Source organism: Callorhinchus milii, unplaced genomic scaffold (genome assembly GCF_018977255.1).
Source record: "Callorhinchus milii isolate IMCB2004 unplaced genomic scaffold, IMCB_Cmil_1.0 Scaffold5, whole genome shotgun sequence".
Lineage (NCBI taxonomy): Eukaryota > Metazoa > Chordata > Chondrichthyes > Chimaeriformes > Callorhinchidae > Callorhinchus > Callorhinchus milii.
Window position 1 is genome coordinate 54050802 of NW_024704746.1, and position 25807 is coordinate 54076608.

General features: G+C 47.3%; 1 protein-coding gene across 2 annotated transcripts in view; it reads left to right on the forward strand.

Moving 5' to 3' along the window:
* LOC103186241 (sodium- and chloride-dependent GABA transporter 1-like) overlaps positions 1–10999 on the forward strand; it is a 31556-nt gene extending 20557 nt beyond the window's left edge. For both annotated transcript variants that reach the window (XM_007905144.2, XM_042335012.1), the window contains 6 exons: positions 101–213; positions 669–800; positions 5666–5768; positions 6474–6574; positions 9309–9476; positions 9777–10999. In XM_007905144.2, coding sequence (XP_007903335.1) covers positions 101–213; positions 669–800; positions 5666–5768; positions 6474–6574; positions 9309–9476; positions 9777–9881 — 722 coding nt within the window. In that variant the 3' untranslated portion in view covers positions 9882–10999. The remainder of the gene's footprint in view (positions 1–100; positions 214–668; positions 801–5665; positions 5769–6473; positions 6575–9308; positions 9477–9776) is intronic.
* Positions 11000–25807: the final 14808 nt, after the last annotated feature.

Below are 25807 nucleotides of genomic sequence, written 5' to 3' on the forward strand. Positions count from 1 at the left end.
AACAGGACTGTTAAGCATTTGGGACATCCTCCTGACGTGAAACACACTGCATAAATGTAAATTTGTATTGTATTGTGAATTGTTGTCATTTCATACCCAGGTCCTGGGCTGGCTTTCCTCGCCTATCCACAGGCTGTGACCCAGTTGCCGCTTTCCCCGCTCTGGTCCATTCTTTTCTTCTCTATGTTAATGATGCTGGGGCTCGATTCCCAGGTAAGAATGGCAGAGTATGGTGAAATGCATGGATGTTAAAGGGATATTATTTGATTGTCCATATCAATGACAAAGAGATACCATTAGACCATTGTTTATGTCAATTTGATGTCAATTATTTTTCTAACGTTCCCCCCATTGACCTCTCTGTCCCTGGACTCGACTCCTCTCTGCCCCTGGTCTGGCCTCCTCTCTTCCCCTGGTCTGGACTCCTCTCTTTCCTTGGTCTGGCCTTCTCTCTGGCCCTAGTCTGGCCTCATTTCTGCCCCTGGTCTGGACTCCTCTTTGCCTCTGGCAGTCTGGGATATTGCTGTGTACAATTGTTTTGCCGTGTTTGCCTACAAATGTACAGTCACTCTATTTCACAGTAATTCACGTGAAGTGCTTTGAGGCATTCTTCTGACATGATAAGGTACTATATCAAATGCAAGGATTATTTTATTATTTGCTTGCAGTTCTGTACAATGGAAGGTTTCATCACTGCCTTAATGGACGAATACCCCCAGTTACTCCGAGCTCGAAAAAAGCTGTTCATTTTTATGATGTGTTTCATCTCCTACATCATTGGATTTTCCAACATTACCCAGGTTAGATTCGGCATGAGTACTTTGCTCCCATTCCATCTCAAGGAAATATTTGTTATGTGAAAGACTCTATACATTGTTGGTTATTGTAGGCTGACACTAGGGCAGTACTGGAGAGGTTTCATTGTCAGAGGTGCAGTCCGTTGAATGAGACGTTAAACAGAGGTTCTGTCTGTTTGATCAGGTTCACACTAAAGATCCAATGGCACTATTCAAAAAGAGAAGGGAGTTTCTCCTGGTGTTCTGGTCCACAATTCCCCATTTTTTTCCTGATAAATCAAATTGCTCCTTTGCATCATGGCTGTTTGTGGGACTTTGTGTGTGCAAATTGGCTGCCTATAAATACGCATTCACTAATCTTTACAGTAAACTCTGTGAAGCAGTTTGAGATGCCCTCCTGGTGTGAAAAGCTGTATGAAGTGAAAGCATTATACATATTATTCTCAGTCTGTGAGTCAGGGTCTCCAGTCAGGTGATGCCAATGAGTGAGTCAATACAACGGCTGTCACACTTGTTCTGTGTTATTGAATCCATAAAAAAATTATTCTGTTCACCCAATGACAGGATTGGCAGCTTCCCGGTCATTATCCCTACCAGTTTGTTGAGCTAATTAATAAATTCCCTGCAGCAATGATTAATTACCGCCTCATAATTAAACCTTTCGCCCAATTAATCCAAAGATAGAAAATTTGCACAGAGACAGTCCACAACTGACCTTCACTCTCCATCTGACTCATAGGGAATCACAACAACGATAACAAGATTTGATTTGTATAGCACCTTTCACGTCGGTAGGACGTCCCAAGGCGCTGGACAGTGTACAGCATTTCAGACCTGAGCTGGGGTCGGGGGGGAGAAGGGAGGAGAAGGGGGGTGGCTGATGGCATGATCGAAGAGGAGGGTCTTGAGGCGGGACTTGAAGGGGGCTAAGGAGGGGGCAAAGCGGAGTGATTGGGGGATGGAATTCCAGAAGTTGGGTACAGAGTGGCTGATATAAGAATATAATGTAATATAATGATATAACAACCATATAATAATAATAATAATCCTTGCATTTGATATAGCGCTTTTTCATGTCTTCCAGACGTCTCAAAGTGTTTCACAGAATATACTGCAAAGTGAATTGACTGTATATTTGTGGGTGAAACGCAGCAGCCAATTGTGCACAGCAGTGTCCCACAAACAATCGTAGATTGAAGTGACCAATTTATTATTTTTTTGAGGGATTATTATCAGGAGTGTGGAGTAAAGAAACTTGCCCAAGGTTTTGCCCTGCCGGGAATTAAACCAGGTCTCTTGCTTGCGTGTGCTCCAACCACTGAGCTACAGGACTCCACACATTATCCCATAGAACCCCATATAACCCCAGAACACTCCATATTATGCCATACCACCCTATATCATCCCCGTATCTCCCAATATCACCACCACATCAACCCCATAACAGCCCCATGTAATCACCATATCACCCTCATATCACCACTACATCACTTCAATATCACTACACCCCAATATGACTACTGCATCACCTCATATCACAGAGTGGTTGCAGAGATTTTGGAGAGGGAGAGAGAACAGCCATATGTGTGGTTCATGTTGAAACCAATGACGCAGGAAAGAGTAGACTGCAGGTCCTACAGAGGGAATTTCAGGTTTTAAGAGGCAGATTAAAGAGCAGGATCTCAGGATTCCTCCTTGGGCTACATGCCAGTTAGTACACAAACAGGAAGAGAGTTAAAGGTGCGGTGGAGAATTGGTGTTGGAGGGTGGGGTTCAGATTCCTGGGACATTGGGCCAATTCTGGAGAAGGAATAACTTGTACAAGAGGGACAGGCCTTATCCGTGCAGGGCTGCCAGTGACACCAATGTCCTCGCTGGGAAGTTAACTATGGCTGTGGGTTGGGTTTAGTTCAGCAGGGGGAGGGAACAAAAAGCTGAGAGAATAGAAAACAATGAGGAAAAATGGGTAGAGAACTTGAAAAAGACAGGCTTTTTCAAGTGGAGAAAATAGGGGCAAGACAACGGAAGGTGAAAAAGAAAGTGTCAGGAAAACAAGCTACAAAACACAGGTGAGGAGAGAGCAAAGGAGACAGATTAAACTCTGTGTTTTGTAATGCTCTGAGCAGAATAGAATTGGGACTGTAGCGACAGGAGAAATACTGAACATCATGGGTAGATCAGAAACTTCCTGCAAACTGCTCAAAATTGGAAACTAACCAACAACAACAACAAATTTACATTCGTATAGGGCCTTTCACATCGGGAGGACGTCCCAAGGCACTGGACAGACAGATGCAAGCTGGGGGTCGGGAAGGGTGGAGGGTGGGGGGGGGAAGGAGGGAGATCAAAAGCATGGTCGAAGAGGAGGGTCTTGAGATGGGTCTTGAAGGTGGCAAGGGAGAGGGTGAGGTAGAGGGACTGCAGGATGGAGTTCTAGAGGGTGGGGGCAGAGTGACAGAAGGCCTGCTCGCCAATAGAAGTGCGAGTGAGGCAGGGGACATGAAGCAGGCTGGAACCTGCTGAGTGGAGGGGGTGAGCAGGATGGTAGGGGGTTAGGAGGTCACAGAGGTAGGGGGGAGCAAGACCATAGAGGGCTTTGAAAGTGAGGATCAGGATCTTGAACTCTATCCTCTGTCTGATGGGAAGCCAGTGGAGTCGGGCGAGGATGTGGGTGATAGGATGGGGGAGCCTAGTGCGGGAGAGGACACCGGCTTCAGAGATCTGGATGATCTAAAGCCTATGGAGGGAGGATCTGGGGAGGCCAGCAAGTAATGAGTTTGCAGTCAAGCAATGTAATGTAATGAAAGCATGTATGAGGGTTTCGGTTTCGGTGGCCTGGGGTGTGAGACAGTGACAGAGCTGGGCGATGTTCCGGAGGTGGGGGATTGGTGAGCGGGTTACGGCACAGATGTGGGGTAGAAAGGATAGTTGAGGGTCAAACAAGACACCAAGGTTCCGGACTGCTTAGCAAGGTGGAGTGTGCAACCATGGATGGTGATGGTATACATTAGCAGGTATAATACATTCAGGTGGGCTAGGGAGGGTAAAACTGGAGAAGGGGCAGCCTTGGTGAGCAAGGGCATGGAATTAGTTGGGGGAAAGAATATTTACAGGAAATATGTATAGAGTGAATCCCTGTGGGTTGAAATTACAGATAAAAAGGGATTAAAAAGTGTCACTATATGGGGGAAAGATGTTCAGGCCCTGGAGATGGTGCAGAGAAGATTCACGAGGGTGTTGTCTGAAATAAGGAAATACAGTAATAGGGAAGGCTTTTTCCATTGGAGCTCAGAAGGCTAAAACGGGTTATGATAGAGGTATTTAAAATGATGGGAGACTTAGATAAGGGAGAGATTATTTCCTGTGGTCTTGAACTAGAGGGCGTAATATTAGAATCAAAACTAGGAGGTCCAGATGGAGATTAGGAGGATCTTTTTAACACTGAGAGTGGTGGTAGTGTGGAATTCTCGGTTGGGTCGGCACATTGTAAACAAAACTGGACACATGGTTAAGAGAGAATAAAGGTGTGGTGGAGAATTGGATATGAGGAAAAGTCAGGATATTGGACTCGGGTTACAATCTAGGCACTTGTAATAGAATATATAAAAACCAGTCAGACTGAATGGCCTGTTTATGACCTGTACCTTATATGAATCTATAGATGTATTCAAGAGGAAGCCAGACTTTCACATGATGTAGTAGTGATGAGAAGGGTATAGGAGGGAGTAAGGAGTGGGTTGAGACACATGTGGGGTATAAACACTGGCACGGATTGGTTGGGCTAAATGGCCAGTTTCCATTGTATATACAATGTATGCAGAGTCCTGTAGCTCGGTCGCCTCGCAAGCAAGAGATCTGGGTTTGATGCCCTTCAGGGTGAAACGTTAGGATAGTTTCCTTACTCCACACACCTCTTGTTTACCTAGCAGTAGGTAGGAACCCGGTTGTTATTCGATTGATGGATCGCTTTACCAGGGGTAATAATTACTTAAAAGAAAAAAATTGCTAACTCAATCTCGACTGTTTGTGCTGTGTGCAATTGGCTGCCGCATTTCGCCCACAAAATATATAGTCAATTCACTTTACAGTATATTCTTTGAAGCACTTAGAGACGTGATAAGGTGCTATATCAAATGCAAGGATTATTATTATATCATCCCATGTCACACCCATAACAACATTACATCAGTCCGAGGGGAAGAGGTAGTGGTGGAAGTCTGCATTATTATTACATGTTTTTTACATATGTAATTATTATTACATATTACTTCTATATCATCATGTATCTCCCCTATATCACCCCAGTATTACCCCCTATATTGCCTGGATATCACCACAATATCAGCACTGGATCACCTGCTAATTATCCCTACATCACAACAAAAACAAGCAGTGGGGAGGTGGCTGTAAGCACAGTCAAAGAGGAAGGTTTTCGGGCAGAATTTGAAAAGGGGGAGAGGGGGGGCAAAGGCGGAGCAATTGAGTGTTCCAGAGATTCGGGACGTAGTGCCTGAAAGAACAATTTCCAATGTTGGGGTGGAGGGTTCAAGGGACGAGCAGGAGACTGGTGCCAGTCGAGCGGAGGAATGGGGAGTGAGGAGGTCGGTAAGAAGGTACCAGAGAGTGAAGGGATTTGAACACGAGTGTGAGGATCTCGAAGGATCACCCATGTATCACTCCAATATCACCCCTATATCAACCTCATATTGTCCCTTATCAGCCCCTCGGGATATTGTGCAGAAATTGAGAGCCTAAGAATACACATTCACTTCCCAAAATTGTGCTTGATTATATTTCAAATGTATGATTATTTTTATGAATTTATGTTGTGTATTTCCTAACAGTTTTTGTTTTATCATTACCCATAGGGTGGCCTCTATGTATTCAAACTATTTGACTACTATTCTGCCAGTGGAATGAGTCTTCTCTTCCTGGTCTTCTTTGAAACTATCTCGATATCTTGGTTTTATGGTAGGTGCCCAATTCTGTTAAAACAGTAAATTGTATCCAAACCAGGCTCTGAATGGTGAGCTCTGAATGTGATGGAGTCCTGTAGCTCATTGGTTAGAGCTGTCATCTTGCAAGCGGAGACCTGGGTTCAATTCCCGACAGGCCGAAACTTTGGGCAAGCTTCCTTACTCCACACGCCTCTGTTTACCCAGCAGTGAATAGGAACCGGTTGTTGGTCAGACACTGGCTGATCACACTGATGGCTGACCAAAAGAAGTGAGTGTTGCAAAATTTGACATCCAGTGTTAATATTAAGTGATTCCGTGTCAGGCACTGTGAAAGCCAGAGTGACAATTTGACCCAGCTGCTCATCAATAAAGCTATGTTCTTCAGCACTGACTCTTCATGTTACACACACAGAGAGGCACAAGGAAGCCATTCAGACCATTGAGTTTGTTCCACTAAGTTTATTAGATCTCAGCAGATCTTTTAATCCCAAATGTACTGCCCTTTCGCCATCCACCTTATATTCCCCAATCTTTGTCTCTTGTTTAAATATCTCTCTCCATTCCATCTCTCCAACAGTCTGGATAAACTGTTTAACATCCTCAGAACTCTGTGTGAACAAAAAACTGACAGCACTGAGTCCAGCCATTTTGCCCACTGAGTGTTTGCTGCTGGTTCTCTGTGTCACTATGGTGTAAATTCTGATGTTATTTTCCACAGGAGTTAACAAGTTCAATAAGAACATTGAGGAGATGATTGGGTACCAGCCATGCTTGTGGTGGAAGCTGTGTTGGGTTTACTTCACCCCAATGGTTGTCCTGGTAAGATTGTTTTCATCTAAATCCCTTTTCTGGAGAAGATTATTCTCCGGGGTGTTTTGCTTGTCAACAGAATGTTGAAATCGAGTCCACCCTCTGTGCTGGTCTCTACTTCAGTTCTTGATCCAGACGGGCCCACAGTACTGAATGAATCATAGAATATTACAGCACCAAAGGAGGCCATTCGGCCCATTGTGCCTGTGCCGACTCTTTGGAAGAGCTACCCAATCAGTCCCACTGCCCCACTCTTTCCCCATATCCTTGGAAATCTTTCCTTTTCATGTAGCTTTCCAATTCCCTTTTGAAAATTGTTATTCAATCTGTTTCCACCACCTTCAGGCAGTGCATTCCAGACCGTAACAACACTTGGTGTAAAAAAAATTCTCATCTCCCCTCTGGTTCTTTAGCCATTATCTTGTATCATGTATCCCCTGGTTACCGACCTACCTGCCAGTGGAAATAGTTTCTCCCTATCTACTCTTAAGAAAATCCCTCATAATTTTGAGCACCTCTATTAAATCTCCCCTTAACCTTCTCTGCTGTAAGGAGAACAACTCCAGCTTTTGTCATCTCTCCACATAAATAATGTCCCTCATCCCTGGTACCATTCTGGTAAATCCTCTCTATATCTTCTCCAAAGCATTGATATCCTTCCTAGAGTGTGATGCAGTTCGCCCAGCTCCACTGGCTTCCCATCCCCCAGAGTAGAGTTCAAAATTCTCACCCTCGCCTTCAAGGCCCTCTATGGCCTTGCTCCTCCCTACTTCTGCGACCTGCTGACTTCTTATCAACCTGTCCGCTCAGCAGGCTGTGGCTTGCTCCATGCCTCCCGTCTGGCCCGCCCCACCATCGGTAGTTGAGCCTTCAGCCTTTCTGCCCCTACCCTATGGAACTCCATCCCACATTCCCTTCACCTCACTCCCTCGCTTACCTCCTTCAAGTCACGTCTCCAAACCCTGCTCTTCGACCAAGCCTTCGGCCACCCTTCTACCCTCCCTGCCCTCCACCCTCCCTGATCCCCAACTCGGGTCTAAATCCCTGACTGTCCAATGCCTTGGGAATCCTCCCTACGTGAAATGTAATTGTATTGTTGATGTTGGGCTTTTTTTGTCTGCCGAGTGTCTTGACACATGTAGAAATCCATCTCCATACTAAAGAGTATCTAAACCAAACAGAGAGTTAAGGGCGTCCTACCTATTAAGTGACAAATGACATTCTGTCCATCTGCACCCAGAGCTCCCTCCGTCTCTTCATCCTCCTTGACCTCTCTGCTGCTTTCGAGACCATTGACAACTCTATCCTCATCCACCGCCTCTCCTCCCACTTCAAACTTCATGGCTCTGTCCTTGACTGGTTCAGATCATACCTCTCACACTGCCTCCACTTCATCTCCACAAACTGTTTCTCCTCTAGCCCCCACAAATCTCGTGTGGCTTTCCTCGGGGCTTTGTCTTTGGTCCCCTCCCCTTCAATATCTATATGCTCCCTCTTGCTGATATCATCCACAGACATGGGGTCAACTTCCACATGTATGCGGATGACACCCAACTGTATCTTTGTCTCCACCCTTGATTCCAGGACCACTGCTGTCCTGACAGAATGTCTGTCAGACATCAAGTCCTGGACGAGAGCCAACTTTCTTAAGTTGAACGTCAACAAGACCAAGGCTCTCCTGATTGGCTCCTGTCAGCACCTCCACACCTCAGGCACTGACAGCATCACCATCCATGGATGCACACTCCACCTTACTAAGCCAGTCCAGAACCTTGGCGTCTTGTTTGGCCCTCAACTGGCCCACTGTGCCTTCCCCCACCTCCGCAACATTGCCCATCTCCACCAATGTCTCACACCACAGGCCGCCGAAACCCTCATACACGCATTCATTACATTGAGGATTGACTATGGAAACTCCCTGCTTCTCGGCCTCCCCAATTCCTCCCTCCATAGGCTGCAGATCATCCAGAAGTCTGCAGGCCATGTCCTCTCCCGCACCAGGTTCCATAACCCTATCACCCCCATCCTCACCCGACTCCACTGGCTTCCCATCACACAGTTCAAGATCCTGGTCCTCACCTTTAAAGCCCTCCATGGTCTTGCTCCTCCCCTACCTCTGTGACCTCCTAACCATTCTGTCCGCTCCCTCCACTCAGCGAGCTCCGGGCTGCTTCACATCCCCCCACCTTGCCCACCCCACCATTGGGGGCATGGGCCTTCTGCCACTTTGCCCCCACCCTCTGGAACTCTATCCCGTAGTCCCTCTGTCTCGCCCCCTCCCTTGCCTCCTAGCTGTACAAATATCAAGAAAGCTTACCAGACAGTGCTATCAATGGCAAGGTTTTAGCTGGATAGACACCAGCAGTACCCCAACTCACATTCTGGGGTTCTTAAGCCTCGGCTCTTGCCAATCTGCACCTAATACTCTCTAGAATTAGTTCAGCAAGATCTCAACACCCTCCTCTTCGACCGTGCTTTCAATCATCCTACTTCCCCACCTGCCCTCCACCCTCCCCAATCCCGACCCCCAGCTCGGGTCTGAAACTCTGACTGTCCAGCACCTTGGTACATCCTCCTGACGTGAAAGGCGTAGTAGTGTTGTTGTTGTTATAGTATGCAAATTCCAGAGTGTTTATTGATTGATATGCACACTCTCTCCCTGGAGGGATGCATCCTGCTGAACTCATGAGCCTGATAATGGAATGGATTTATCTCTCAGTGTGTTTTTGTCTCTTCCTTTCAGGGAGTATTTCTCTTCAGTGCTGTCCAAATGACCCCCCTGACATTGGGTAAATATGTCTACCCCTTGTGGGGCCAGGGGGTGGGCTGGATCATGGCGCTCTCCTCCATGGTGCTTATCCCCGGTTACATGATCTACATGTTCTTTATGACCAGAGGAACCATCAAACAGGTACACCCCATTACTGACTGACTGTTAGTGATAGATACACCCCAATATTGACTGACTGCAATTCTTCTTTACTCAGAGGGAAATGATTGGAACAGGAAGGGTGGTTAAGGCCAGGACACTGGGACTAATTTAAGAACAAGTGTGATGTTTTGATAGGGGAATGTTTGGGTTGAGATTCTGAAAGGATCTGAATGGGGCTGAGATGGGCCAAAAGATTATCTTCACCTGAACCTCTCATATGATTATTTTTCATGATCGCAGTTGGGTTTTCTTACATTCCGATCTCTTGTCTCTCCACAGCGTTTGAAGGTGATGATGCAGTCCAGGCTGGATGCTCCCATGCATACCAATGGGCTGAAAAGCAACCTGTCTCTGACAGGAGGTGTGGCTGACGCTGCTGTGTAGCCAGTTACTTGGAAGCCCAGAGCACCGGTTACTTCTCATTTTGTCCTCGTCACCAGAAGCATGGTTTAGATTAGGTCTGATCCTGAGTTGAGCTGCTTGATAATACTTTAATTGGGTACAGGGGATAATTTTTTTTGATAAATCCCACCCATAAATGATAACTTTTTTTAAAAAAGGAATAAAATCACGACTTTGGATAGATTGAGCCAGGGTCACTCCACCCAATGAGGTTATCCTCAGATCCTGAACCTGCCCAGTCCACTTGATCTCCTGATATTCCTCACAGATATATCTGCAGTGCCAAAATCCATATACACAACATTCACTTCAGCGCTCTCTCCACCAAAGGCAGTCTGACTTGTGTGCTTTTATAAATTTAATGTCTATTTTTCTAATTTCCTCTATACTCCAACACCTTGGGACGTCCTCCCGACGTGAAAGGCGCTATACAAATGTAATGTTGTTGTTGTCGTACTGGCAACGCCTCTCTACCCCCGGCCTGGGATTCTCTCTGCCCCTGGCCTGGGATTCTCTCTGCCCCCGGCCTGGGATTCTCTCTGCCCCCGGCCTGGGATTCTCTCTGCCCCCGGCCTGGCTTTTCACTGGAGTTGAATTCCGTGGGAGCTGCTTGTCCTCCAGTAGCAGCCGGAGTGGCCATTATAGCTATTTGAGCCTTGACAGTGATCAACCTCGCTGTCTCTTTCACCCACTCCGATATATATACACATCAATATAGACACACACAACCAATAGAGGGCACTGCAGAGCGAGCAGGAACAGGGAAGGAGCCGTTGCTGGTTTCACTTACCCAAGCAGCTTTGAGCAGCAAACTCAGCACAGACTGGGATTCACACCAGTGAGCACGTGCTGCGTGAGCTGCAGCTCTGTCCACTCCAGTACTGCCTGGCCTCAGCGTGGCTTGCAAACCACTATAGTCGCACTCCCTGCAGCATATCCCTTTTAAGAATTAAAGAGCAATTATGAAAGAGCCAATGAGATAAAGACAGGAAGTACAAAAGGACACTGGGTGTAGAACAAATTGGCATCAGTGTATAGTTGGTGGTGTGTAGTTAGTAGATTGGAGGCTTTGAGTTGATAATAAAGAATCTTACTAACGTGCTTTGCATTAAGAATCATTACATCCTCTCATCTAAAGCAGCATTGAAACTATCATGCCCTTCACTCTCAATCCCTGACAAATGTATTAATTCTCATAATAAGCTGATTGTTCCACATATCTATATGTTTACAGGGAAGTTTTAATTTCTGAAGGCATATTTAGCCCTTTCGCTTTTATTTCTGTGCTTACAGTTTGATGTCTGTATTATCTGTATATCCTCTCAGCTCCTCCTTCATGGTTCTATCTTTGTCTATCTATCCCAACATCTCTACTTCATATCTGCCAGCGGCTTCTTCTCCTCCTGTCTGCACTGTGACATGCGGCGTTCCTCAGGGCTCTCTGTCTTCAGTCTTCTCTTTTAACAATTGCTCCTGTTTGATGATGTCACTCACAGGTTTGCAGGTTAACTTCCATATGTATGCAAATGACACCCAACTCTGTCTCTATCTCCACCCTCAACTCCAGGACCACTGCTGTCATGGCCAATTGCCTGTCAGGCATCAAGTTTTGGACGAGAGCTAAATCTCTCAACTGTCCGGTGCTTTGGGACTTTCTGACATGCAAGCCACTATATATATATGCGATTTCTTCTTGTTTGACTGGATGTCTCTCAGCATTTTAAAGACCAACAGTGACTGAGGGGGTGTGTCTCAGTGACAGCGGGTCTCAGTGACTGGTGTTAATAATTTGACAGGCGGTGGTAAGAGTATAATGTTTATTGTCTAAAACCAACAGCAAAGCTTACTATCCATACTTAACTTTATGACATACACTGTTATAATACTAAACACGACAAAGTATATAGATCAGGTAATACAAGGACGACAACACAAGCTCAGGCACCGTTCCGTACCCCCGACGAAACAGTAAACCTGTAACCACACTTCAACACACAGAAAAGATCAGCCCCTGGAAAAATCTCAGGTCCAACTGACTCTTGGGAATACCAACACTTCATAGAGACTGGTGCCAAGTAAACCGTCGGACCCAACCAGTTACACACAGCAATATTTAACCGACAATGGTTACACAAATCACAGAGTGGCTCCTGTAAACTTGACAGAAACAATCAGCGACTAACCCAGCACATCACTCGTACTGCCTAACCTGACTTTTGGGTTTCAAATGGACCAGCCACTACTACTGTTATTACTTCTCTGCCTAGCAAACAGAGCCAAAAACATACTACTCATTACTCCTCCTTTTCACTTTTCATGGTCACTTTCTTACTGGAAGTAAATTTCCTCCACCTGTACATATACATAGATACAGTAGAATTGATATTGATTCCACTAGGAAGCGTGCTGACCCTCTACACATCTCCAACTATTTCAAAGTTGCATCTTTCATGTGTTTCTTACTCCACCTCCCCTTGTCACAGAGATAGCCCCCATCCTTCATAGGCTGCTGTGCAGAGAGAGATATGAACAAATTCTGGGCAGCCTTCCACAGCCTGCTTGTTTCTCAGCTTTGAGATAGGCAAGTATCTGAGGCTGCAGCCTTTTCTTTCTGTGGTCCATTGTTCTTATATCTATGCTCAAGCACTCAATTGCTGATTATCTCAGAGGAGTGAACATCTTCCCAGGAAAATATAAAATGTAATCAGAAGCTAACCTCAGCCTGTCCAGCAAAGCTACTTTTACCCATTTAATTATCAAACCTTTTGGAACATTCGGTTGCTGTTTGAAATATATCAAGGCACCCTGATGATAGTCGGTATATTTCAACAATGACTTCAATGACTGTGGGGGATGTCTCAATGATTGGGAAGAGGGTCTCAGTGTTTGGGAGTGGTGTCCCAGTGACTGGTGGAGGGGGTGTCTCAGTGACTGGGGGGGGTCTCAGTGACTGGGGGGGGGGTCTCAGTGACTTGGGGTTGGGGGGTGTCTCACTGACTCAGGCCGGTTGTCTTAGTGACCTGGGGGTGTGTGTCTCAATGACTGGTGGGGAGAGGGGGGTCTCGGTGACTGGGGGAAGGGGTGTGTCTCAGTGACTGAGGGGAGGGGGGGCTGTCTCAGTGTTTGGGAGTGTGTGTCTCAGTGATGGGGGGTGGGGGTGGTGTTCCAATGACTGACGCCAGGTGTCTCAGTAAATGGGGGGGAAGAGTCTCAGTAACTGGGTGCGGTTTCTCAATGACTGAGGGGGAGGTGGTGTCTCAGTGAGGGGCGTGTGTTTCAGTGACTGGTGGGCTGTCTCAGTGAATAGGGGCGTGTCACAGTGACTGAGGAGAGAGGGTTGTCTCAGTGACTGGGAATGTGTGTCTCAGTGACTGGGGGGGGGTGGGGGTTGTCTCAGTGACTGGGAGAAGTTTCTCATGACTGAGGGGGAGGTGGTGTTACAGTGGGGCGGGGTGGAGTCTCAGTGACCGGGAGCGTGTCATAGTGACTGAGGGGGGGAGGGTGTATCTCAGTGACTGAGGGGATGTATCTCAGCTACTGGGGTAAGGTCTCAGTGACTGGGTGGGGTGTCTCAGTGACTGAGGCCAGGTGTGTCATGGGTGAGGGGGGGGTGTTGTCTCAGTGACGGGGGGTGGTCAGTGACTGGAGAGGGAGAGTTTTAGTGACGGGGGGGGGGGTTGTCTCAGTGACTGGGAGCGGTTTGTCAATGACTGAGGGGGGAGGTGGTATCTCAGTGGAGGGGGGGTTGGTGGGGGTGGTATCTCAGTGACTGGTGGGGTTTCTCAGTGAACGGGAGTGTGTCACAGTGTCTGAGTGACTGGGGGCATGTGTATCTCAGTGACTGGGGGAAGGTCTCAGTGACTGGGTAGGATGGGGGCATGGGTGTCTCAGTGACTGGGTGGGATGGGGGCATAGGTGTCTCAGTGACTGGGTGGGATGGGGGCATGGGTGTCTCAGTGCCTGGGGGTGGTGTCTCGGTGATGGGTGGTGTGTACCTCAGTTACTGGAAACATGTCTCTCAATGATTGGGAAGTGGGGGTGGTGTCCCAGTGACTGAGGCCGGGTAAATGAGGGCGGTTTCTCAGTGATGGGGTGGGGGTTCTCAGTGACTGGAGGGGGAAAGTTTTAGTGATGCAGGGTTCTCTCAATGACTGGCAGTGGTTTCTCAATGATTGAGGGGTAGGAAGTGTCTCAATGGTGGGTGTGGTGTCACAATGACTGGGAGGGGTATCTCAATGACTGCAGGGTGTTTCAGTGACTGGGGAGGGTCTCAGTGATGGGTGGGGTGTCTTAGTGACTGTTGGGGTGATGTCTGAATGACTAGACAGGGTATGGTGATGCTGACTCTTGACAGGGCGGGGGTGTCTCAGTGACTGGGGCGTGGGTGTATAAGTGACTGGGAGGGTGTCTCATTGACGGGGCGTCTCAGTGACGGGGAGGAGGGGGTTGTCTCAGTGACTGGGCTTGTGTGTCTCAGTCACTGGAAGGTGGGGGTCATGTCCCAGTGACGGAGGCCAGGTGTCTCAGTAAATGGGGGGGGAGAGGTTCTCAGTGATGGGGGGGGGGGGGGAAGAGTTTTAGTAACAGAGGGTTGTTTGAGTGACTGGGAGCGGTTTCTCAATGACTAAGGGTAAGGTGGTGTCTCTGGGGGTGTCACAGTGACTGGGGGGGGTGTATCTCAGCGACTGGGAGGTGGGGGTGCTGTCCCAGTGACTGAGGCCGGGTGTCTTAGTGACTGGGGGGGCTGAGGGTGCTCAGTGACTGGGGGCGGTTTCTCAATGACTGAGGGGGTGTGGTGTCTCATTGATGGGGGGGGTGGTGTATCTCAGTGACTGTGAGGGAAGGAGGTGGCGTCTCAATGCCGGGGTGGTGGGGGGACACGTCTCAGTGACTGGTGGTTGAGGGTGTTTCAGTGACGGTGGGCATGGGCAGTGTCACTGTGACTAGGGGGGGTGTGGGTGTCCTAGTGATGGTGAGCGGTGTCTCAGTGACTGGGGGCAGTCTCTCAAGGTGGGAGTGGTGTTTCAGTGACTGGGTGTATCTCAGTTATGCAGAGTGGGGGGTGGTGTCTCAGCGACTAAGGCTTGGTGTCTCAGTGCTGGGGTGGGAGGATGCGTATCAGTGACTGGGGGAGGGGGTGTCTCAGGGATGGGGGGGATCTCAGTGTCTGGGGGGGATCTCAGTGACTTGGGGGGGTGTCTTTGTGATGGGGGTGGTGTCTCAGTGACCGAGAATGGTTTCTCAGTGACTGGGGGGGCGGAGTGGTGTGTCAGTGACTGGGATGGGGGTGTCACTGTGACCGGGGGAAGAGGGTCTCAGTGACTGGGGGCAGTTTCTCAAGGACTGAGGTGGGAGTTGTGTCTCAGTCATTAGGTGAGTGTATCTCAGTGACTCAGATTGTGGGATGGTGTCTCAGTGACTGAGGCCAGGCGTCTCAGTGCTGGGGTGGGGTTTGAGTTTCAGCCTGACTTGGGGGAGTTCTCACTGTGACTGGGGGAAGGAGGTCTCAGTGGTTGGGGGGGTTCTCAGCGACTGGAGTGGTGGGGGGTCTCAGTGACTGGGTGGGTGTCTCAGTGACTGTGGGCGGTTTCTCAAGGACTGAGGTGTCTCAGGTGTCTGGTGTCTCAGTCACTGGGAGGGTGTATCTCAGTGCCGGGGTGGGGGGGTGCATCTCAGTAATGAGGGAGGGGGAGTGATGTCTCAGAGACGGTGGTCGGTAGCTCAGTGTCTGGGAGCGGTTTCTCAATGACTGGGGGGGAGTGGTGGGATGTGTCTCAGTGACTGGGTGTCTCAGTGGCTGGGGCAGGCGGGGAGCTGTTCCTTGATGGGCTGAAGGTGTCTCAGTGACTGGGAGCGGTTTCTCAATGACTGTGGTGGGGGATGTGTCTCATTGACTGAGGCCAGGTGTCTCAGTGACAGGGGAGAGGGGCATCTCAGTGACTGGAGTGGGAGTTTCTTAGTGATGGGGTGGGGGGAGTTGTCTCATTGACTGGGTGAGTGTCTCAGTGACTGGGTGGGTGTCTCAGTGACGGGGACGGGTGTCTCAGTGGCTGGGAGGTGTATCTCAGTGAATGGGGGAAGGTCTCCGTGACTGGGGGAGATTTCTCAGTGACTGAGGTGGGGGCTGTCTCTTGACGGGGCAGGGGTGTCTCTGTTTGGATTCTCAGAGCTTTTACCGTGTCTTCTTTCTCGTGTTCTGTGCCCTCTTGCCAGCCCTGCCACTGTTCTTCTTTCCCGGTTGTTGTTGAGGAAGGGAGTCGTCCATGCTCCGTTCACTGTCCTCATGCTTGCTGTAAGCAGTCAGACTCTTCCTCTTCTTCCGAGGAGGTGTTGGAGGTTGGGGAGTTGCTTGTCTCCCCCTCCTCTCTGACATAGTGTTATGCCGGTACACCAACTGGTTTCAGGCAACAACAAGGGCCACCTTCACTGAGTTGATGATCCTCCAGGTGCACTCGATGTCAGTCTTGCCAGGTGTCCCCGGGAAGAGACTGGACAGCACTGAGTGATGTGACAGCGGGTCCCCGGGGCGAATCACAAAAGCAGCCAGTTCATCTGTTTTCAGACGGCCTTTGCGTACTTGCACTCCAGTAGGAGGTGTTCCACCATCTCCTCACCTCCATAGCCATCCTGAGGGCAGCATGTTGTGGCAACAAGGAAAGACCTGACGTGGAACGCCCTGTTTATTGTCAGCCAGGCTGTGTCCTGATGTTTGTTGAACAAGGATGGTGATGAGGCATTCTGCCAGACGAGTCTGACCATCTCCTGGGATACCTCCCTATCAGGTCCATCACTCCTCTTACCTGACGGTCCTCATCAAATCCTGCACGGACCACAGGGTGATTGTGCATGGGTCCACAATGTTGTAAGATTGCCTTGGCCAGGATCTTAAGTTACATTGAGCAGCGTAATCGGCCGCCAGTTCTTAATCTCCTTTTCCCCTTCTGCTTATGGAGGAGGGTGACTATGCCTTTTCCCATGAAGTTTGTCATGCTCCCTGCCAGCAGCATACTTTTGTATGCTCCCAGCAGATCTGGGCCTATCATGTCCCACAGAGCTGAGTAGATCTCTACAGGGAGGCCATCGCCACTGAGGGTATTAATGGTCTGGAGGGCTTTGAATGCCCTGGTCACCTCGTCCAGAGAGAGGTGCTAGACGGGAGCTCCAGGTATTCCAGGTGCTCCCATCCAGTACCTCGGTGATGGCCGACAGAAAGTCGCGGGAGGCCTTGCTTTCCATGGGCTTCTCATGGTAAGTTCGGCATAATAGGATCTTGAGATCCCCTATATGTCTCCCTGCGCCATGTGTACAAAGCCCATCTCATCCCTCAATCCAGCAATCGCAGAGCTGCCTCTGTTCGCTTTCTGAAAGAAGAAACATGAGCATGTCTCAGCCGACCACACTTGCAGGAAGACCCCAGGACAGGCAAAAGGATGTGGAAATTAAATGCGAAGCTGCTAACCCCCTGAAAATATGGACGAGTTGAGGAAACAATACTAAGGCTGGCAAAGCTTAGGGGACTTCTATTACTCCTCCACAGACTAGACTGGTGGGATATGGTTAAGTAATGGATTAAGCAGTTCGCAAGGGTGTACAGTTCACCAGAGCCAGACATGTCCCGACTCCAGACCAGACTACAGAGCCTGCTTCGGTGGCAGGTCGAGTGTGCCAACGTCAGGGAGGAACTCAAGGAGGTGAGGGGTCAACAAGCCTCACTCTTTGCCTCTGAGGTTTCCAAATTTATCTCCAGAGTCTGCTTATTGAGCAGGGTGAGACATTTCATGCTTCTTTCACGAAAACAGCAACCGGTGCTCGATTATCACTGAAACTCTATTCAAGCCTGATTGAAGTCCAGCCCTTGTCAGCTCCTTTATATACTCTGTAGGTTGAGTGCCAATAATCATAAAAGCAGTCACAGGGTTTATCTCCGTCACATACCACCGTATCGTTTCAGTCGTCTCATCTCCAGGATCTCAATTCACTTTCGAATGTGGGAAAACATCAATCTGCTTCTTCTTTGTCTGAAGCAGGGGCTTCACTTTTGGTTACCATAAATAATGAGTTTGACTTTGGGAGATTGGATTCGTTTCCAAATCTATATCTACATATCTATAGATCTATATATAGAGACCTGGGTTTGATTCCCGGCAGGGCACACCCTTGGGCAAGTTTCCTTACTCCATGCCTGATAATAATCCCCCCCAAAAAGCAACAATAATAAAATTGGTCACTTCAATTCACAACTGTTTGTGGGACACTGCTGTGCGCAATTGGCTGCCGCGTTTCACCCACATATACAGTCAATTCACTTTACAGTATATTCACTTTACAGTATATTCTGTGAAGCACTTTGAGATTTCTATGCGACCTCCTACCAACCCGCCCGTTCCCTCCAATCAGCCGGCTCTGGCCTGCTTCACGTGCCCCAACGCACCCACCCCACCATTGGTGGGAAAGCCTTCAGCCACTCTGCCCCCAACCTCTGGAATTCCATCCCCCAGTCACCTCGCCTCGCCCCCTCCTTAGCCTCCTTCAAGTCCCGCCTCAAGACCTTCCTCTTCGACCATGCCATCGGCCACCCCCTCCCCTCCATCCCCCCCGACCCCAGCTCGACCCCGACCAACGTGAAAGGCGCTATACAAATGTAACCTTGTTGTCTAGAAGACGTGAAAAGCGCTATATCAAATGCAAGGATTATTATTATTATTATTATACACACACGTCATTTAGATTAAAGTTTGCAGACAGTAAAATGCCTCATTCAAGACTTGATTCTTTCAAGTTATCTCCCAGGGTAATCTGAAACGTGGATTGCTGAGTGATGTTTTTTGACAGGTAAGTGTTCCTACAGCACTCTTTTGTAAGATTCTAAATGGAATGAGATAGCAGGACAAAATGACACAGGTTTACAGTTGGAAAGGGCAATTTCAGGACTCACACCAGGAAGTATTTCTTTACCCAGAGGGTAATTAATGACTGGAACAGGTTACCAGCTAATCCCTAGTGTCCAACGACACTGGGACTCATTTAAGAAACAGCTTGACACTGTGATGGGAGGACATTCGGGTGGGGATTCTGGAGGAGATCATGTGGTTTGAAAGACCTTCTTCATCTGAATTGATCTTGTGATCTTGTTCCAGGGTGTCTGTTTAATTAAACAATTAAACAATATGTTTAATTGTTTCCAGCGCTGTAATGTACTTAAAGGGGATGACATTGATACACACATGAGCTGTAAAGAATAAGTAGAAGGTACAGCTCAGAAACAGGTCATTTGGCCCATCCATCCAGCTGGTATTTATACTCCACATGAGTGCCCACCCGAGATCCTATCTAGTCCCATATCCTGGCTTTTTCTCCCATTTCTCTCAATTGTTTCTCTCTTAACCATGTGTCCAGCCTTGTTTGAATGTGCACATGGTTGCTGAGACTGACAGAAAATTCCACACCGCTCCCGTTGTTAAAATTTTCCTCCTAATCTCTGTTCTGGAATCCCAATCAAAAAACTTTAATGCCCCCAAGTTCCTACCCATCACTCCCCACCTCCCACCCTCACAACCCCGACCACCTGAAATAATCTCTGCCTGTCCACCTTATCTAAGCCTCCCATTATCTCGAAGTCTGAGTTCCAAAAAAAAAAGCCCCAGTTTATTAAGCCTTTCCTATAACTGCATTTCCTCAATCCAGGCAACATTATGGTTAATCTTCTCTTCAACACCTCCAGCGCCTTAACATCTTTCCTGTAATGAAGAGCCTAAAACTGCACACAGTATTCCAATGTGGCCTGACCATTGTTTTGTACAGATTCAACATGATTTTTATCCTTGTACTGTATTCCCCCAGCTACAAACCCTAAAACCCATTGGCATTTTTTAATGACCTTATGGAGGCTCACCTTCTTTAGTGACCTCTAAATCTGCACTCCTAGATCCCTCTGTTCATCTACTCCTTTAAGATTTGCCACCTTTGAGTTATACTTTCTTCCTATGGTTTTCCTCCCAAAATGAACTACCTCACACTTTTTCCCACTGAACTCTCTCTGCCATCCTATCAATATCTATCCTATCTAATTTATTGTATTTTATTTTAATAATAATAATAATCCTTGCATGTGATATAGCGCTTTTCACGTCGGGAGGACGTCCCAAAGCGCTTCACAGAATACACTGTAAAGTGAATTGACTGTATATTTGTGGGCGAACGTGGCAGCCAATTGCGCACAGCAATGTCCCACAAACAGTCGTAGACTGAAAATGACCAATTTATTATTGTATTTATTTTGGAGGGATTATTATTAGGCGTGTGGAGTAAGGAAACTTGCCCAAGGTTTCGCCCTGCCTGGAATTAAACCCAGGTCTCTCGCTTGCAAAGCGAATGCTCTAACCACTGAGCTACAGGACTCCATTTTTGGTCCTCCTCGCTCTTTATGTTAAACCTGGTACCCATTAAAAATGTCAAGTCACTTTTCAAAAAGAGAAAGGAGTCCAGGCCAACAATCCCCAAAAAGAAAATTGGTCATTCATTTCATGGCTGTATGTGGGCCTTTGCTGCTGTATTCACCTACAAATACAGAGCTACACCATTTCACAGTTAATCATGCAAAGCACTTTGTCCTTCCGATGTTATACCAAATGCAAGGACTATTATTATTATTATTATTATTGTGATTCTCCTATCTTTGTATCATTTGCTAACTTTCAGATTTCTCCCTCTACTCCTAGATCCAAATCATTGATATTATGAGAAAGTAATGGTCCCAGAACCAGATCCCCAGGGAACACCACTCACCACATCCATCCAATTTCAGGAATTTCTCTTAACTTCTACTCTTTGTTTACTCTTCTGTAGCCACATCTCTATCCATTCAACTGCTTCTTTCATCCCATATGCCCTAACCTTAGCCAAAGTCTTTTGTGTGGTATCTTGTCAAAAGCCTTCTGAAATTCTGAAAATCCCTCTGCATCTTTATTTCCCCCTCCAAAAATTCTATTAGGTTTGTTGCTGATTTTTTCCAACTATATTTTCCTCCTCAAGAAAACTAGTGATGGAGCTGACAACAGCCCTGCAAAACCACAAACCCAGCTTTAACCTCCAAAACCCTTTCCCATTCAGACAAACAATGTAAAAGGCCATCAAAAGATCGGCCTCCATTTCTCTTTACTTGTCCTCAACCATCTTCACTTACATGAAGCCATGAACCTCCTACCTCAACCCACTCAACAACACTCCCACTCCTCTGACCCCTGCTGGCTGACTTAGTCAACTAGTCCCTCTCCTTAGGCTCTGACCTACTTCCCCTCAAAACCACTGTTGTCACTTCTCTCCTCAAAAAAACCCTCGAACCTTACAAACTTCTTGCCCATTTCTAAATTGCCTTTCCTTGCTAAAGTTCTGAAACACGTTGCAAAGCAACTTCACTCACACCTCACCCTCCAATCCAGTACTAGCCATAGTACAGAGAGGGCTCGTCAAAGTCATTAATGATGACCTTCCTCCTAGTCCTCCTGGACCTCTCCATTGCGTTTGACTTAAATGATCATTCCATCCTCCTCCATTGCCTCTCCTCCCTCAACCACCTCAGTGGGACCACATTTGCCTGGTTTAAGACCTGCTTAACCAACCATCATTACTTTGTATCTGCAAATATTTTTCCTCCTACCCCTGCCAAGTCACCTGTGGCGTACATCAAGACTCCATCCTTGTCCCCTTTCTTTTCCTTATTTACATGCTCCTTCTGAGTGATGTCATCCACAGACACGGGGTCAACTGCCACATCTATGTGGATGACACCGAGATCTACTTCTTCTTTCCCCTGTGACTCCAGATCTGCTAAAGTTCTGGCAGCTTGTTTGTCTAACATCAAGGCCTGAATAAGCACAGACTTCCTGCAGCTCAATGTTGACAAGATGGAAGCCATACTCCTTGGCTCCCATCACTTCTCTCCTGCGGCTCTGACCTCCTCAGCCTATCCCTCAGGCTTACTGAATCTGTGCGGAACTTAGGCATCAGGTTCAATCACCAGCTGTTCTTCCTACCTCTCCTCTGGACCAAAACGCTTTCCTCCGACATATTACCCATCTCTGTCATATTGCCCGCACCCAACCGTACCTAATGCATCTGAAATGCTCATCCACAATTTCAGCACCTCCCACCTCGTCCTCCAATGTCCTCCTCACCAGTCTCCCCAGCTCCACCATACACAAAATCTAACTGATTCAAAACCCCCATATTCGCATCCACGCTAAACTCCATAGCCTCATTTACACCAATCCTCGCCAGGCTTCACTGGCTCCCTATCACAGAACAGATTGACTTCAAGATCCTCATACTCATCTACAAATCCCTTCATGTTCTGGTATTGCCTAGCTTTCTGACATAATTATTCTCACTCCACCATCTGCTGCCTCCGCTCGGCTGGGTCTGGCCTCCAACTTGTCCATTATCCCTTCCGTTCCACCATCTTTCAGCTACTATGCCCCGAAACTTTCAAACTCAATCCCTCTGCCTTGCCCCCTCATTCCCCATTTTCAGATCACGCTCTTTGACCATGCTTATGGTCATCTCTCTCCTCTACCTGGGTCAGTGTCAAGCTCTGCCACTGTTAAATGCTACAAGATCTTGCCCTGTGAGAAGGGTGTTATATGAATGCAAATTGTTTTGTTGTTGAATGAAGACCAATCTCATCCTTCCATCATTCCCCTAACACTGAGGATCATCCTCTTCCGCCCAACCCATTACAACATCATCTTGATCACAGACACACCTTTTCTCTCTCCGGTCTGCCTGTTTTGTTGCAATTTCCACCCTTTGTTCTGTAGTCTTAACACCTCCATTCTCCTGCTTTGTTGCAATCCCTCCTTTGTTTTGATCACTAACACCTCTTTAACCCACCATCCCTTGTCCCCAACCCATTTTCTCCTTTGTTTACCTGGCCCTACCTTCCACCTCTCTGTTAGCCCTTAAAAGCCTCTCCCTCCCAACATGCTGCAGTTCTGACGAAGGGTCATGGAGCCAAAAGTTTAACACTGCTTATCCAGCTAGGACCATTAGGGATTTGGCTTTCAGGGTTAACAGGACCTGAGTGGAAGTAGTCCCTGATCTTCCAGGTCTTGCCGATCAGCAGGGCTTTGGAGTACTGTGGACCCGCCTGGCTCAAGAACTGAACTAGAGATTGCCACAGAGGGTGAGCTTGATTGCTAAAATGTCACATTGGAGTCAGTTCAGCTCCAAGAAGACACAATTTACCTCTGTAAGGAGGAAAGTCATTGTTGGTCATTTGACATCTAACAAGCGTGGCTTTGAGTATTCACTAGGTGGATGGCATTTACCAGGAACTTCTTGGTGGACAACACAGCTCATCAAGAAATGTGTGAGAGCATTGCCACCATCTTTCTGACTGCAGCTAGGCCAGCCCATAAGAGAGGACTGTTTGCGCACAGGTTTTATGTGCCACGATCTTCACCTGCATTGGGATCTTATTGTTCCTGAAGAGAGACAAATGCAACCAGAGTGCACTTCACTGCACAATCCTTCAGGTCCTGAAGGACAGTGTCAATGTCACACCACAACCCCTAATATTGATAAGTATCAACTATTGAGACCAATGCCCCTTGTATCTTCCAATCAATATCCTTGAGCCATGCAGAATCATGATTCCACACTCGGGGGCAACCAAGTTGGCCCAGTGTTCAAAATGGCAGGTGCCATGCAAAATATCCCCACGTGAGTCAGCAGTACAATATCATCTGCGAACAGACGTACTATTATCCTGTCAGAAAGCCCTGTAAACCAAGGCTGTCTTCCTCAATGTCATACAACAAGTCGTTGATGAACACATTGAACAGGGTGGGTGGTAATGGGCAGCCTTATCCCCTTTTAAGAGGAATTGTCTCAGTGGCAAAAGGTTTTTCATTGATGTTGTATGTAATTGGAGAATGGAACTCCGTCACTCTTACATGGATCTTGGAGCTGGAATACACATTGTGGATGGAACCCAAGATTTGGCCATGACACCTAGTTTTACATGAGAGCTTCATAAGGCACTAGACCAAAGGGCCTTGCAGACGTCAATAATAATAATAATAATCCTTGCATTTGATATAGCACTTTTCATGTCTTCTAGACGTCTCAAAGTGCTTCACAGAATATGCTATAAAGTGAATTGATTGTACATTTGTGGTCGAAACGCGGCGTCAATTGTGCACAGCAGCGTCCCACAAACAGTTGTGGATTGAAAATAACCAATTTATTATTGTTTTGTTTTTGGAAGGATTATTATTAGGCGTGTGAGGTAAGGAAACTTGCCCAAGGTTTCAGGAGAACAGAAACCAGCCTGCTTCTTCCTGATCAAACCATGAGCCTCCAATGTATGCAATAAAAATGCAGTGACTATCTAAAGTGTCACTTCAAGATCCACTGAATTCAGGGAAATTCCTCTTCAGTTCTTGATCTCACTAGGGTCACCCTTCTTGTGGATAGAAATCATGATCATACTTTGGAACACTGACAGAATGCGTGCCTCAAAGAGAGTCCCGTTGACTAGTGCTAGGAGGGCAGCTCTGAGGTGAGTTAGAGGTTCCTGTCTTAGATCTGTAAGATCCTCACCATTCTACAATCCTCCCCCTCCTCCGAGCAGCTTTTAGGAACTCAGCATTAATGCCATTTGCACCTGCTGCCTTGACATTAGCAAGGCTCCGTAGTGTCGAGGCCACTTCTTCCCAACCGACTGGGTGGTTAAGGCCTTCAATCTTTCCATGCCTCTCACAAACTCTTCCATCCTCTACGCAGACGGATCTCTGCTACAGCCTGTTGGGTCAGATGGCAATTGTACATAATGCTCTCTCTAGACCCCAAGGATACCTTGTGGGTCAGTTGTAGAACACCGGGCTTGTCCAACATTGGCACAAGCCCAATTTCCCCTCCAGCCATGACTGACGACAGAATTCAGGCAGCAGAAGAAAGGTATGGGATCATTTTCGCCCACAAGTATATGGTCAATTCACTTTACAGTCTATTCTGTGAAGCGCTTTGAGATGTCGAGAAGACGTGAAAAGCACTGTATCAAATGCAAGGATTATTATTGTTATAGAGTTGCGCCTCCATTTGACCCATTCTGGAGTCCTGTAGTTTAGTGGTTAGAGCACTCGCCTTGCAAGCAAGAGGACCTGGGTTTAATTCCTGGGAAGAGTGAAACATTAGGCAGATTTCCTTACTCTGTATGCCTTTGTTTACTTAGTAATAAGTAGGAACCCAGTTGTTAGTTGATTGGCGGAACGCTTTTCCGAGGATAATAATCCCTTTTTTAAAAAAATTGGGTCACTCAATCCATGACTGTTTGTAGGACACTGCTACCGTATTTCGTCCAAAAAATTTACAGTTAATTCATTTTACAGTATATTCTATGAAGCACTTTGAGACATCTCAAAGATGTGATGAGGCGCAATGCAAATGCAAGTATTATTATTATTGATCTCAGTTTTGGAGAATATTAGAAAAATGAGAACTAAAACTTACAACTTAGTTGTAAGTTTCCTTTGCTGCAGTTCTACCTTGCCCCTAGGAAGCTTTCAAAACCACTTTAAAGGCCCTTTACTTTCACCTTTCCCTTTATGGTAGTTTGACAGTGTCCTTCTTCAGGGATGAGTGCCTTGCAGGTTGCAGCTTTGTTTCCCTACAATCTCAGCTGTAGAAGCAATAAAGTCCTTGCCTACATCATCAATCATTGAGCTCATGCTATCAGCCCTCAGACAGAATCAGTCTAAGACTTCCTGGTCAGCAATAGCCCTCATCACCTTGATGATCACTCATTTCCAAAAGAAATACCGACGGCTCCAGCCTGACAGTCACCATGTGTCATAGTGTCAGCACCCACCCTAAAAGTTCAAATGCTGCCCTCTTGACACTGAAAGTGA